The 13,691-nt window shown below is 31.8% G+C and overlaps 2 protein-coding genes and 1 long non-coding RNA gene across 4 annotated transcripts; all 3 read left to right on the forward strand.

Annotated features, from left to right (window-relative positions):
• Window positions 1–315: 315 nt before the first annotated feature.
• On the forward strand, window positions 316–1,231 carry LOC127898722 (uncharacterized). The gene is made up of 2 exons (XR_008050565.1): window positions 316–546; window positions 1,020–1,231. It is a non-coding gene; the product is annotated as an uncharacterized LOC127898722 (long non-coding RNA).
• A 1,881-nt stretch (window positions 1,232–3,112) lies between these two features.
• Window positions 3,113–6,423, forward strand: LOC102623202 (serine/threonine-protein kinase SAPK2). Of its 2 annotated transcripts, XM_025096131.2 has the most exons (10): window positions 3,113–3,272; window positions 3,421–3,503; window positions 3,612–3,686; window positions 4,531–4,632; window positions 4,786–4,839; window positions 4,962–5,054; window positions 5,210–5,302; window positions 5,442–5,546; window positions 5,671–5,769; window positions 5,851–6,423. In XM_025096131.2, exons 3-10 carry the CDS (start codon window positions 3,639–3,641, stop codon window positions 6,133–6,135), a joined length of 879 nt encoding a protein of 292 aa, XP_024951899.2. In that variant the 5' UTR covers window positions 3,113–3,272; window positions 3,421–3,503; window positions 3,612–3,638; the 3' UTR covers window positions 6,136–6,423. The 2 variants fall into 2 exon arrangements, with proteins under 2 accessions (XP_024951899.2, XP_006466260.2); XM_006466197.4 differs by having other exon boundaries at window positions 3,125–3,503.
• Window positions 6,424–10,697: 4,274 nt separating this feature from the next.
• On the forward strand, window positions 10,698–13,014 carry LOC102622902 (40S ribosomal protein S6). Its single transcript, XM_006466196.4, has 6 exons — window positions 10,698–10,863; window positions 10,957–11,021; window positions 11,820–11,877; window positions 11,999–12,107; window positions 12,236–12,508; window positions 12,591–13,014. Exons 1-6 carry the CDS (start codon window positions 10,858–10,860, stop codon window positions 12,827–12,829), a joined length of 750 nt encoding a protein of 249 aa, XP_006466259.2. The 5' UTR covers window positions 10,698–10,857; the 3' UTR covers window positions 12,830–13,014.
• The last annotated feature ends 677 nt before the right edge of the window (window positions 13,015–13,691 follow it).

Below are 13,691 nucleotides of genomic sequence, written 5' to 3' on the forward strand. Positions count from 1 at the left end.
GATGACCTACGTCCCACAAAGTATTCTAATTTAAAGAAAATAAAATAATACAAGTTTTAATTCTTGTCAAACTTGAATCTTACAAAATAAAAAAAAAATTCAATTCAATTATACTTTATGTTATTTTGAAAAAAGAAACAGACACCCCCAACATTTAACAAAGGGACACAAAATCCCTTAATATTTGAAAAAAGACATACAGACCCCTATTTCTTAACTGAAACAGTTTCGTTAAATCAGTCAAAGGTTAATATCGTAATTGCATATTAATAACAAATGAATTGACCAAAAACCCACACACGAACAAAACGCTTAACACACATGCATTGACACTACTCCTCCCAGATCTTGACAAATCCTTAATGGACACACTCACACGGTTTTCCGAAAACTATTAGAACTGCTGGGGCTGTTGGAAGTCGCTGGAACTGCTGGGCTGCCGCAAGCTGCTGGATCTGCTCGCACTGCCGCTGCGTCGATCGAGACTGCGTCTGGCTGCTGCTCGTTCGTGTGGCTGCTGCTCGTGTGTCATTGCTGCTCGTTCGGGTACCTGCTGCTCATGCATCTTCAATCCACAGTTCACTACTCTTAAACTAGTTTTTCCCTCTTTAATTTTCATTTTTTTACTAAATTAACTTTATTTCTATCATTCAAAATCCACTAGAATTTTAGAGAATTTTTGGACAATTAATTAATTTTGGAGAATTTTAGACAATTAATTTCACCGAAGAAGTGGGCTTACCATGGGCATAATGCCAGAAGATGACAAAGCCAGCTCTTCGGTGACTCATTTATTAATTATTCACCCTTTAGAATGGCTTAATTATTTCTTTTTATTATCATTCAAAAAAATTTTGACATGTTTGATGCATAATGTTTATGCGGGAATATAAATAAATGATGATGAAAATTTTTTTGTTTGTTTATGGCTATTTGATGAATATAGTTCTTAATTTGTCTGGTTTATTGGAGATTTATTGTGCTTAATGTATCAATGAAAAGCTTGTACTGGTTTGCAGATGGGAACAAATAATGGCATGCTTTCAGACAATACTACAACGACATCCCAACAAGCTATGAGAGGAAGTTCACAAGTTAGGAGCCAGAGTTGTCATACAAATTTGTGAATAAATTATGTTTTTTTTTCAAAAAATATTATGGTTATTGTTGTAATGATTACTAGTATCAATTTGATACAATATTATGATATAAGGATTATTTGTTATGTTTATTGGTGGTTTTTTATGTCTATTCGATATGTTATTTAGTATAATTAAGATGTTGTTAACCATTTTTTTTTTATAATTTTTTTACTATACAAGTTTAAATGATTGACATATGAAGAATTGTTATTCTTATGGCATTAATAATCAATTTTATTTATTTTTATTGTTGAATAATGGATTAAAATTATTTGGCTTGAAGAGAATTTGATAAAAAATTATTAATAATTTTATTATATGGACAAAAATTTTAATAGAGAAATTGGGCAATGAGGGTATATTTGTAATTTTATTAATAATATATGGGCAAAATAGACAATGAATAATTATTTTTTTATATGCTAGAAGGATATAACGGTAATTACACGTTTAAATTATAATTTCCGTTAAAACTAACAGTTTTCGTTAAGAAATTGGGGTTTGTATTTTTTTTTCAAACATTAGGGGGTTTTGTGTCCCTTTACTAAACGTTGGGAGTGTCTGTGTCCTTTTCCCTATTATTTTTTTTACACGAAGATATCACTACTCAAAGGTATGAAGAGAGGAGAAATAAATAAATTAATAGAGAAATATGTATATTGAAAGAGGAAGTACAATATATTCTAAGCTTTTCTCTAACTCTTTTTCTTAGTAACACCCTTGATGGATTATGATTTTGCAAAAATCCAACCATCGAACTCTTTATTCTCAACAATGGCAATTTTGAGGGAATCAAGCCCTCTTTCAACCTATTCTCCTAAATAAAATAGTTCTTATCATCAATTCAAATTTTGGTATCAAAAGTCTTTTTTTAATACAATAATGATTAAGTTAAAAAATAGAAAAATACTTATTTTAGCATAAATTATTAAAATATTAAATTACTTTTTAAGTCAAAATTTAAAGTTAAAGGCACTCTTTCATACATATAGTGGTGATTTGGTTTAAAATTTTAGAATTTATTAAAATGCGGGATGAATTAACAATGCTCTGAATAAATTTTTAAACCATTGTAAACTATTCAATAAATTATAAAAGCATGTTCATACCGTTGTAAATTCATCTCGGCCAATTTAGAATTTTTCCATATATATAGTCAAATTCAATTCGAATAAATAAGTGCATACTACCATACAAGCCCATGGGAGCAGACAATGCATGGACGTCCGTCCATCAATCAATCAATCATCACTCGTGAATCGAGTGATAGACAGACCGAACACTTATAGATTGCTTGTTAATCATTCGTGGAAAGCAACATATTAATTATTTGAAATGCCCATTTTTTAATAAAAAGAAAATAATAAGTGTGCTACTTTTACAAATTGGGATCAGGCTACGGTGCAACTGTGGCACCGTGCTACAGTTGCACCTAAGTTTATCCCTACAAATTGACCCTTATTAGTTTGAGGTCGTTATGATAATTTTATATTTTCTCAAATTTTATTTGAGTTAATTTATCTCTAGTATTATTTTTTTTCTCATTCTATTAAAAAAAGAATTTATATTGTCACATAAATTACAGTTTATAGTATTTTTTTAATTGTAAAAGTATTCATAATTACTAACATCAAATATTCCACTTAAGTAAGCATCATATTATTGTTTTGATAAAATGTTAAAGCTTAAACTGTTTTGACTCAATTAAGGGAAGAGAAAACAAGCTTTCATTTTAATTTTTGTTTTCAATACAAAATTTTTGACATTTACATTCCGACGATATTTCCATGAGGAAGATGCAATTGTGGGAAGTTCCCTAAACGAGAGGATAAGATATAAAGCAACACCTCGGTCGCAACTTGTTCAGTTGCGTCCGAAATTCTAACCTCTATTTTGGAGACACGTGTTGGTGTCTGCTCTTGGAGTCTTCGTTGACCCCATTCTTTTGTCATCTGACAGTCCATTAAGGCGTAGCTTAGGTAGCTGCTATTGCTAGCCCACCAAACTTTTCAGCTTTTGCATTCGTGGCCATGAAATTGATTTCGATGGAGATTCTCAACGCAAATAATTAACCAGTAGCGATCGACCAAATACAGACACAACACTGTATCACAGGGCACTTATACTTGTGTGCGTGTGTGTATATTAACGGAGAAAAGATTCAGTCTTTATATATATATATATATATATATATATGAAAAATATAAAGTTCGTTCAATAATTTTTGAAGCTAATTGGAAAATGGACCGTTTCGAGATTCTGAAAGATATTGGTTCAGGGAACTTTGGCGTTGCTAAGCTTGTGAGAGACAAATGGAGTGGTGAGCTCTATGCTGTCAAGTATATTCAGAGAGGCCAGAAGGTATTGTATGTTCCTTCGTTTTTATGAATTCTAATCTGGGTGGGGGTTTTGTTTTATGTGCTTGCTTTTGCCCATTGATTCGAGTTTTTATTTTTGGGTTTCCGGAAGATTGATGAGCATGTTCAGAGGGAGATTATGAACCACAGGGCCTTGAAGCATCCTAATATAATAAGATTTAAGGAAGTAAGTTAACAAGTTTCCTTAATTCCCAAGTGACATTATCTTTTACTGCATGCTCTTTTTGCTTTGTGTGTGTATATATATTCTCTTAGCTCCATGTTCAACAACAGGTATTGAAGGGTAGTGCTTTTGTATCCTCCTCAAAATAGAACTCTTTCAGAGAATCGCAGCGTCTTTCCTAGCCTTTCTTTTTTTAATATTAGCCTATCTATAATTAGGATATCATTCACATGTTAACTTCCTTCCTTCTTCAATTTTCAAGACCCTTTTTTTTGTTTTTTGTTTTTTGTTTTTTCTTTCCGGTTACGTACTCCGGTATTACTAATTTTTCACTTCACAGTTTTCTTCCCCACATATACTCCGCTATGTATTCTTGATTCAGATATGAATATGTTAATTAACATATAAGAAAACTATTTTATCTAAGCTTTTGACTTTTTCTATATTTGCTATCTAATCAATTAATTTACATTCTCATAAATTGCTTATAATATAAAATAATCACTCAGAGCCAAATATATTTGAAACTCTCAAGTCAATAATTCGTTATAGTTCTATTGTTAAGCTACCACACCCTACCCTATATATATATATATATATATATATATGAATGAAAATTCTTAAAGATGTGGTTAATTACTGACTTGAAACAATTATTGTTTCAGTTAATTCGCTAGGTCGCTGACCAAGAAAACATACTTTAATATACATGCTTGAACAATATTCTTTCATTCGGTTGAAGTTCAAATCAATTTTTCTGCTAACGAAAACCGTAGCTTCTCCTTCGTGTAGTAATCAGTTTTTAAGGTCTATGTTATTAATAATCAATCTTGTACATTATATTCAGGTCTTTTTAACCCCAACTGAACTAGCCATAGTCATGGAATACGCAGCTGGCGGCGAACTTTTCGAGAGGATATGCAGTGCTGGCAGATTCAGCGAGGACGAGGTTCATGCATTACTTCTAAGTTATTATTTTCATCATTAATTATGGTTCCCGAAAAGATTTTGTGCTCCCCGTGTATACTCTCTCATCTGTTATAATTAGACCATCCAAAACTTTTATCTTTCGATTATTAATAACATCTTGTTTGTATATCAGGCACGATACTTCTTTCAACAGCTAATATCCGGAGTAAGCTACTGTCATTCAATGGTAAAAATTGTTCAGTACGCTGTTGATAATGCAGCTTTTTCTTTCTTTCTTTCTTTTTTTTTTAAATTTTTTTAAAGACTTGCTGATAAAATGTATGCATACTTGAATTCATTTAATTGTAGCAAATTTGCCATAGAGATCTTAAGTTGGAAAACACACTCTTGGATGGTAGCAAGGCACCACGTCTCAAAATATGTGACTTCGGCTACTCCAAGGTAATTAGAAGAAGATTCTTTCAAGTTGTGAATGTTTCACGTTTTTATTTTTTATTTTATTTTATTTTTAAATTTTAAATTGATTGTATCGAAATGTTTCACGTTTTAGATTATCAAATTTAACTTTGCTATACTTGTTGTTGGATGCTACGCAGTCCTCAGTGTTGCACTCGCAACCCAAATCCACCGTTGGAACCCCGGCCTACATCGCGCCTGAGGTTTTGTCTAGAAAAGAGTACGACGGCAAGGTGAGCCGGTATTATTTCAAAATTAATTCGTTATATTATAACCCACTGCGTACGCTTGCTTGATCTCTACTTTAATCCGACTAATTAATTACTGAAAACTATTTTAAATCAATCCTTGAGATATATATATAAATAATAGATTGCAGATGTTTGGTCTTGTGGGGTGACGTTGTATGTGATGTTAGTCGGGGCTTATCCTTTTGAAGACCCAGAGGATCCAAGAAACTTCAAAAAGACAATTCAGGTTATTTATAATTTATTAACCTGCATTATTACCAATTTTAAAATGCTTTCTGGTGTCTCAATTCTATTTGTTGCGATTTTATAAATAAATTGATCAATATACAAATAACGATGGATTACTGCAGCGGATTCTGAGTGTCCACTACTCAATACCAGGTTATGTCAGAGTTTCATTGGAGTGTAGACATCTCTTATCTCGGATTTTTGTGGCCGACCCCGAAAAGGTGTATTTATTTATCTGTCTACAGTTCGATCCTAGTATGTTAATGATCTAATTTACTTATTAGGGTTAAATTATTTTGCAGAGAATAACCATACCAGAAATTCAAAAGCACCCATGGTTCTTAAAGAATTTGCCAATAGAATTCATGGAAGAAGATGAAGGGAGCATGCAAAAAGGTGATGAAAATGACCAATCTCAGAGTATTGAAGAAATATTAGGCATCATTCAGGAGGCACGAAAACCAGGGGAGGGTCCCAAATTTGGTGGGCAATGCTTAATAGGAGGAAGTATGGATCTCGATGATTTGGATACAGATGCAGATACAGATGATATTGAGACAAGCGGCGATTTTGTCTGTGCATTATGAGATTTGAGTGCCAACTTCAAATCATTTCATCTTGCCAATTGCTCGCTACTCAATTCTGGATAAGGTGGCTGTCTCCTCATGTCTTGGGAATCAAATAATTTGTGTTTAGATTTAATGAGTGATGTTGATTTTCTGATGTGTAACAGTGTAAGCTTCTCTTCTAAAGAGTGCTTCATTGTATATTTAGTTCATAGTTTTGTAATAGGTAAAACTTTTAATTGTCTCATAATTAAGTTAGTGGATGTTTGTACATTTTAAAATAAAAATTTGGCCACTTATTTAACCAAATATGAGGATGAACATCCAAATTTTTTTTTTCATCCTCTTTATTCATTAGTTATATTTTTTTTTCATTTATTAGTTAATCATTTGAGTTTTTGACCGAAGCTCAAATTATCATTCACTACTTAGGTAATAAAGACACGGATTTAAATTTACTATTAAATTAATTTGTGTTCATCTTTTCATAATCACACATGCATATATAGAAATATACGGTAAAAATTTAATTAATTTTATAATTTTATTTAATAATTAATAATTATATCTTTTAAAAAGATTAGTAAAAAGTTGAACTTAACACTCAATCGCTTCCTCATAGGAAGATTTAGTGCAAGTCTTTATAAGAAAATAAATATTTTTTTGAAACAACCCATGATTTATGCTTGTAATATAGTAAATGTTGTAATGCAGTTGAATATATATAATGATTTCATGGGATCCCACTAAAACTAAGTCGACCTATGCCTATGATTCAAATTACTGTAATTAATATTTTAACAATACCATCATATTATATTAAAAATGTATAGACATATCGGACAAGAAATATATGCAGCGTTGATGTTTTTTAATGTTATCTAGCAGGCAAAGTATTGTGGTCGGATAAAGTCAAATGCTTATAAAATATTTATTCCAAGTGCAATAGCCACCTGCCCATGGGGTTAAGCTCCGACGTTTAATTAATAGTGATGGTGACTTAATCCACTCTTAAAAAAAAAGAAAAAAAAATCATAAGGGACATAAAATACTTCAATATAGTGCCACATCATATGCCTGTCGCTTACGAATCTACAGCAAATTAAAGACCCGGGATGCAGCATATCATCCAACGTTAGTTCATGCCAGATTGAGGGTGCGTGAGTTTGTTGTTGAAAAAAAATTATAATTATGAAATAAAAGTTAATAATATATAATAAATATAAATTTTAAATAATAATTTTGATAAAATTATTAAAGATATAATAGATTTTTCATTATATAAATGAAAAATTATATCAACATAGTTTACAAGTTATAATAATTAGTGTTCATCAAATATTTTAGTGTTGTAACTTTTAAACTACATATGCTTAACCTCAATCTCAAACACGCGTTGCTTTCAACTTATAAATCCATTTATATATATATATATATATATATATTCCATGTCCATGGATATGCAACTTGAGTAATTGGCATAATATGGACACCCATGCGTTGAAAGGAGTTTTCTATGTGACTTGCGTTTGTACGCAAGGAATTTTTTATTTATGTATCTTGACTTTATATGCATAATATTACTGTAATTATAAATAACGATATTTGTTCTTAATGAATTTATAGGAGCGACACAAACACAACGGTAGATTTCTTTTACTGTTTTCTATATCTTGACATCGGTTTTCATTTTTTATTTTTCGATTTTAAAGAGTTAAGAGACAAAAACGACTTCCACCTACGTTTTTTTTTTGCCGTTCTATGGATTCATGATAGACAAATATCATTTATTTAAAATTTCTTTTAAATTATATGACATTCATCTTCTGATAGTTGATAATTTTTCATATATTATTTGATCGTCCAATATGCCACATTATTTGAGATGCCTTGCGTTAATATTTACTATCCATTATCTATTGGCCAAAAATGCTGGTCAAACAACATTATCTCGATGTTAGTTTGGAACTCCATGATGAAAAAACTTGGAGTGGGAGGATGATTGCGACTCGTTTACTAATGAATAATTCTTGTTCCTATCTTTTTTGTTTTTTTTTTTAATTTTAATATTTTAATTTTGAGTCGTATTTTTCAACAGGTGCTGCTGGTTATATCGATCTGTAGTGAAAACGAGTGCAAATATTTTATCTTCTGTGATAATGTATAATATTTAGGAATAAATGCTGTGACAAAACCCTCCTAATTCTTTGGAGCTTTTAATTGCCATGAAACTCCAATTGATTTGATGAAATGTCTTTATCAAATATGTTTTGGTTGTTATAATCAAATTCCAATCACATACGGTAGTAGGTTGTTTTATATGATGGTGATTCCTTTTGTTTTTGAATGTTATAATGCAATTTTACAGATATTTGCTGTAAAAAAAAATCCACCCAATCCCTAGAACAATTATTTAATAGCTCAATTCAGATACCTTAAGAACAAACTGAAAGGTTTCGTGATACTGCTACGAACTAATTTCTATGTAATTTTGTCACATGAATACAATAAAATGCATTATTCGAGCTCACAAAAATGGACCATACATAAAAACCAAATTATCTTTGTTGAGCGTGGCTGTATCGATTCATCACCCACCGAGATATTGAGGATTGAAGCGGGAAGGCGAAGGCATAGAGTCTGGCAATCTGCTCTTCCAAAAACGCTGGTTAGTGTCCAATTTCGTTCTGCCTAATATACTTCTACGTATTTAAACTATTTGCTTGAATGGTTTGGATAAGTTCCTTTTAGATCCAAAACACCATTGAATTATTTTTTAAAATATTTTATTTCTAAACTTACAAACAGTGTTCCATAAGTACCCTAGATCACTCTTTTTCTCTGTGAAGACCTGTATGTCAAAGTGTGTTTTGGTTTCTCTACTTTTAAATAGTAGGCTCTTTTCTTTTTTTTTTAAAGAAATATTCAGCTCTATTTGGTTTAACTTAGAGATTTTTAAAAACTATTGACAAAAACACAGCTCAGTGTTTAGTTGTCAATTTAAAATAAGTCTTTTTAACCATTAGTATGTTTGGTTCTACAATAATAAAATAAATCCCAAATAGAGGTGCTCAACTGGTTTTTACTACATTTTAATAATTATTTTTATTAAAATTTTAATTTTACAAAATTTTAATAAAAATAAATTAATTTATTTATTAAAAATTTATAATTTTGTAAAATTTTATTAAAATAACTGAATTTATTTCTTAAAAGAATAAATCCTAAAATTTTAATAATTTAGGGGATTTTTATTAAATCCCAAAATTTTGCAATTATTTTTATAATTATAATTTTATATTAAAAATAAGAATTCTAATTTTGGGATTTATTTTTTATTAAATTTAGGGATATTTTTATGATTATAATTTTTAATTTTAAAATTTTTTATAAGATAAAATAGTCTTTTAATTTATTTGGGATAAAATTATTATTTTATTAAAATTATTTAATAGTGTTAATGTAAAAGTGATTAGTTGATACAAATGTGAAAAGAAATGTGGTGCAAAGTACATGTTAGAATTTTGTAGTGGTTGGATGAATATAAGACAAAATAAAGGTGGTGCAATGATAATTTTCCAAGAATAAAAAATCTAGAAAAGGAGGCAAAATAATGAACACAAACCTTCATTCTCAAGTGCAAGCACCCTCATTTTCTTTAATTCGGATATGTTGTTAAATCATATGGTTTAATAGAATTATTATTCAATGCGCTATAAAACCGTGCGATATAAAAGTATATCTGCAATGACTCTGTTAAACTGCACGATTTAACAATATGTCTGTATAAAAAAAATGAGGGCGTTCGCATTAAAGAATAACTGAATATATAGGTATTTAGAATTAATAAAATTTTGTTATGGTATTTTTTACACTACATACAAAATAGATTTTAAAGACCCAAAAGCTATGCTTTAAATTAACCAAACGCCATAAGAACTTTGATAAGTGCTTTTGGAATGAGGGGGCAAAAAAAAAAAAAAAAAACACTTATGACCTTTACAGAAGCTATGTCAAACACACACTTAACATTTAACAAAACAAATTGAACAAAAAGAATTTTGCTTTTTAGTACAAAGGTGTTGTACTACTCTGCCTTAAAAGGCATGGCTGCTGTAAGAAAAAAACATATTGTGATTGTAAAATAAAAATCACTAATGTGTCAAAATATAACTTTAATTTTAAAAAAAATAATAAAAAAATAATAAAAATTTTCAACATACAAATGTGAGATAAAATCAAAACATTTTAAAACCGTAGCAGCACGTAGCTTTTAAGTATAAAGTTGGAAAAGTATTTGTCAAGCGATTCAAATTATATAGAGGGTTTTATAAGGATTTTGGTAGGGCGTTAGATGCTTCCCTCACATATTTCATGTGATCTGCTAGTTGTCTCTGTCCAGTCATACATGTTATGATTATTATTTATTTTTCTGTCTGTGGGTATCTTAAGAAGTTGAATGGGATTATTCAAAAAAAGCCCACGCATATTTCCAGCGCAAGCCCATTCATCAACTCCATCGAGACCGTCAATCCCGATATCCGTATTTAAGGAGCCACGTGTAAGGGCAATCGAAAACACCGATACAAGCTAACCATTATTCTATAAAACACATTGACGTCATCCATATATATTAAATAAGTTTTGGATCCCCCAAAACCCTAATCCTCAGAGAAGGAGTCGGAGTAGTACTAGAGCCGAAGCGCTTCTCATCTCTTTAGCCACAGACTCTATCGAACAAAGATGAAGGTTTGATAAGAAAAACCTTATGTATTTTAATTTGAATTGATGTAATGATTTTTTCAAATCTTCTGATATAAATATGGATTTGGTTTGTTCCAGTTCAATATCGCAAATCCCACCACTGGGTGCCAGAAGAAGCTCGAAATTGACGATGACCAGAAACTGTACGTAACCTACAAGTTTTGGATCTTGTTATTGTTTTTCCCCATTTTGTTTATTTACTGAAAAAGCTTAAAATTTTGCTTCTTGTTTTATTGAAGATTCAGTCTCTCAATTAGAGATATTTGTCGTAGTATTTTTTATATTAAGATTTTTCCCGGATCCTTTCTATGAATGTTATAATAGCAAAATTTTATGGAAATATGGGAGAAGAAGAGAGTTTTCCATGATGTTGGTTCTTATGTTAGTATTTCTTTCTTTTTCGTGTTATGAATTGCGGATTGAAAGCTAAATTGAACCCGGATGGATGGGTTGATATACTCATTTTGATTATTAGAGTTGAATATTTTAAATGTAACGGCATTATATGTAATTATCTTCCAAGGTCTTCAAGCCAACAGCAAGTTTAACCTTTTTACTCTGTTTAAGTTGCCTGACTTTAGGCATGTAGTCAACATTTATATCTGCTTTCTTGTGCTTCTTTGAAAGTTCTTTCAACCAATGTCCAATGTGGTGTAAATTCTTTCTTATTTCTATTTGAAATGCTATATTATGTGAAATGCCGAAGCGATTAGATGCTAGCATTTTAGTTGTGCGAGTTTTATTTTCTACATACTTAATTAATGTAGTTTTTGGTGTTATTTTAATTTCATGGCGTGCCGTCTCATGTAATGTGATGGTTACCAGTTGGGGATTTTTTTTTTAAATTTTTTATGAGACATCAATTTTCATTTATCCACTGCTGTGCTATTTGTATGTTATCTTGAGGCCGGGAGTTCTGACTAACAAATATAATGATGCAGTCGAGCATTTTTTGACAAGAGGATCTCTCAAGAAGTCAATGGAGATGCTCTTGGCGAGGTGCATTTTTGCTATTAGAATTTCTACTTGCATGCCTTTTCTTTCATTATAAGTGTTTCTTCTATCCACCATTTTCCTTGCTCCTAAAGCTCAAGTAGGCACATTTCAATGTTTTTAACAGGAGTTCAAGGGATATGTGTTCAAGATTATGGGTGGCTGCGACAAGCAAGGTTTTCCCATGAAGCAAGGAGTGCTGACTCCCGGCCGTGTTCGTCTTCTGCTCCACCGTGGTTTGTAAACTGCATACCTGTGTCACATCTTTTGCTCATATGCATTTCTGTTGTGGTGTCTGTGTTTCTTTTCAATGTGATGTTTGAAAGATGAAACTGGTTTTAAGTAATAATGATGCTTATTGCAGGTACCCCTTGCTTCCGTGGGTATGGCAGGAGAGATGGAGAGCGCAGGAGGAAGTCTGTTCGTGGATGCATAGTTAGTCCAGATCTCTCCGTGTTGAATTTGGTCATTGTGAAAAAGGGAGAACATGACCTTCCTGGACTTACCGATACAGAAAAGCCCAGAATGAGAGGTCCCAAGAGAGCATCGAAGATCAGGAAGTTGTTCAACCTTTCCAAGGAGGATGATGTTAGGAAGTACGTTAACACCTATCGTAGGACCTTCACAACAAAATCTGGTGAGTCATTTGTCTTTTCTTTCCACTGTTGTTTCAACGAGATAAGTATGTTAACTTATTTTTCATATATTCTGTTTGGCAGGTAAGAAGGTTAGCAAGGCACCGAAAATTCAGAGGTTGGTAACTCCTTTGACTCTGCAAAGGAAGCGTGCAAGAATTGCAGAAAAGAAGCAGAGAATTGCCAAGGCCAAGGCTGAAGCAGCGGAATACCAGAAGCTCCTTGCTACCAGGTTGAAGGAGCAGCGTGAACGCCGCAGTGAGAGTTTGGCAAAGAAGAGGTCTAGGCTCTCTGCTGCTTCAAAGCCATCTATTGCAGCTTAGATTAGATTCTTTGCTATAGTTGTTCTTTGGTCGGTTATGTATTGTCCTGCTGAATTCTTTCTAATAGGTTGAGGAAATTTCGAGTGTTTTTGACTTAATATCCCATGGAATGTGATACAATAACCTTCATAGACACTTTTCGATTTTGTTTACTTAAATTGGTTGATGCTCAGCTATTTTCTTTAGTTTGGTGTTTAAATGTCATAATGTGGTTACCTTTATCAATTATTGATGTTTCAAATTTTTTGTCAAAATTTTGAAACTTATTGGCATGCAGATGGGATATTTGGTTATTACTTATGATCGGCTGCTGAAGAGATTTCAATAATTCAATGTGTGTTTAACGAGAAATAAGTTGCAATTAGTGCAATGAAGTAATTTTTCTGTAACTGCATTGGAGCGTTTGATAGCCGATAACAGGCATCAGTAATCTGCCATTTTTATATATATTTCTAATAGAGATTTTTCAACGAAGAGTTCGTACACTTTATTACCTCACCAGATAAATACTGGTGACTGAGGTCAACATGGTCCATGCCTGAACGCTTCATTACCTCACCAGATAAATACTGGTTTTCAAATTGCTTATTTTCCACTGGAAGCGGGTGAGATCAATGTGGTCCATCTTGAACGGAAGTCTGATTTTGGATCAAACTTGCTTCCATTTGACAGCTGGATTGTATCGCACTCTCTTCGGCGTAAATGCAAATGCTCTGTGAAAAGAGTCGGGCCACATTACCCTGAAACTGCAAGAAGGGAGTTAAAGGACCACTACCATCTTCCTTTCATCATCCGAATGGTGATGCTACACTGCCGAGGATAAATATTGCAGGCTTTACGACTCTGAAGCATCTTTTTCTAC

Source organism: Citrus sinensis, chromosome 7, assembly GCF_022201045.2.
Source record: "Citrus sinensis cultivar Valencia sweet orange chromosome 7, DVS_A1.0, whole genome shotgun sequence".
Classification (NCBI taxonomy): domain Eukaryota; kingdom Viridiplantae; phylum Streptophyta; class Magnoliopsida; order Sapindales; family Rutaceae; genus Citrus; species Citrus sinensis.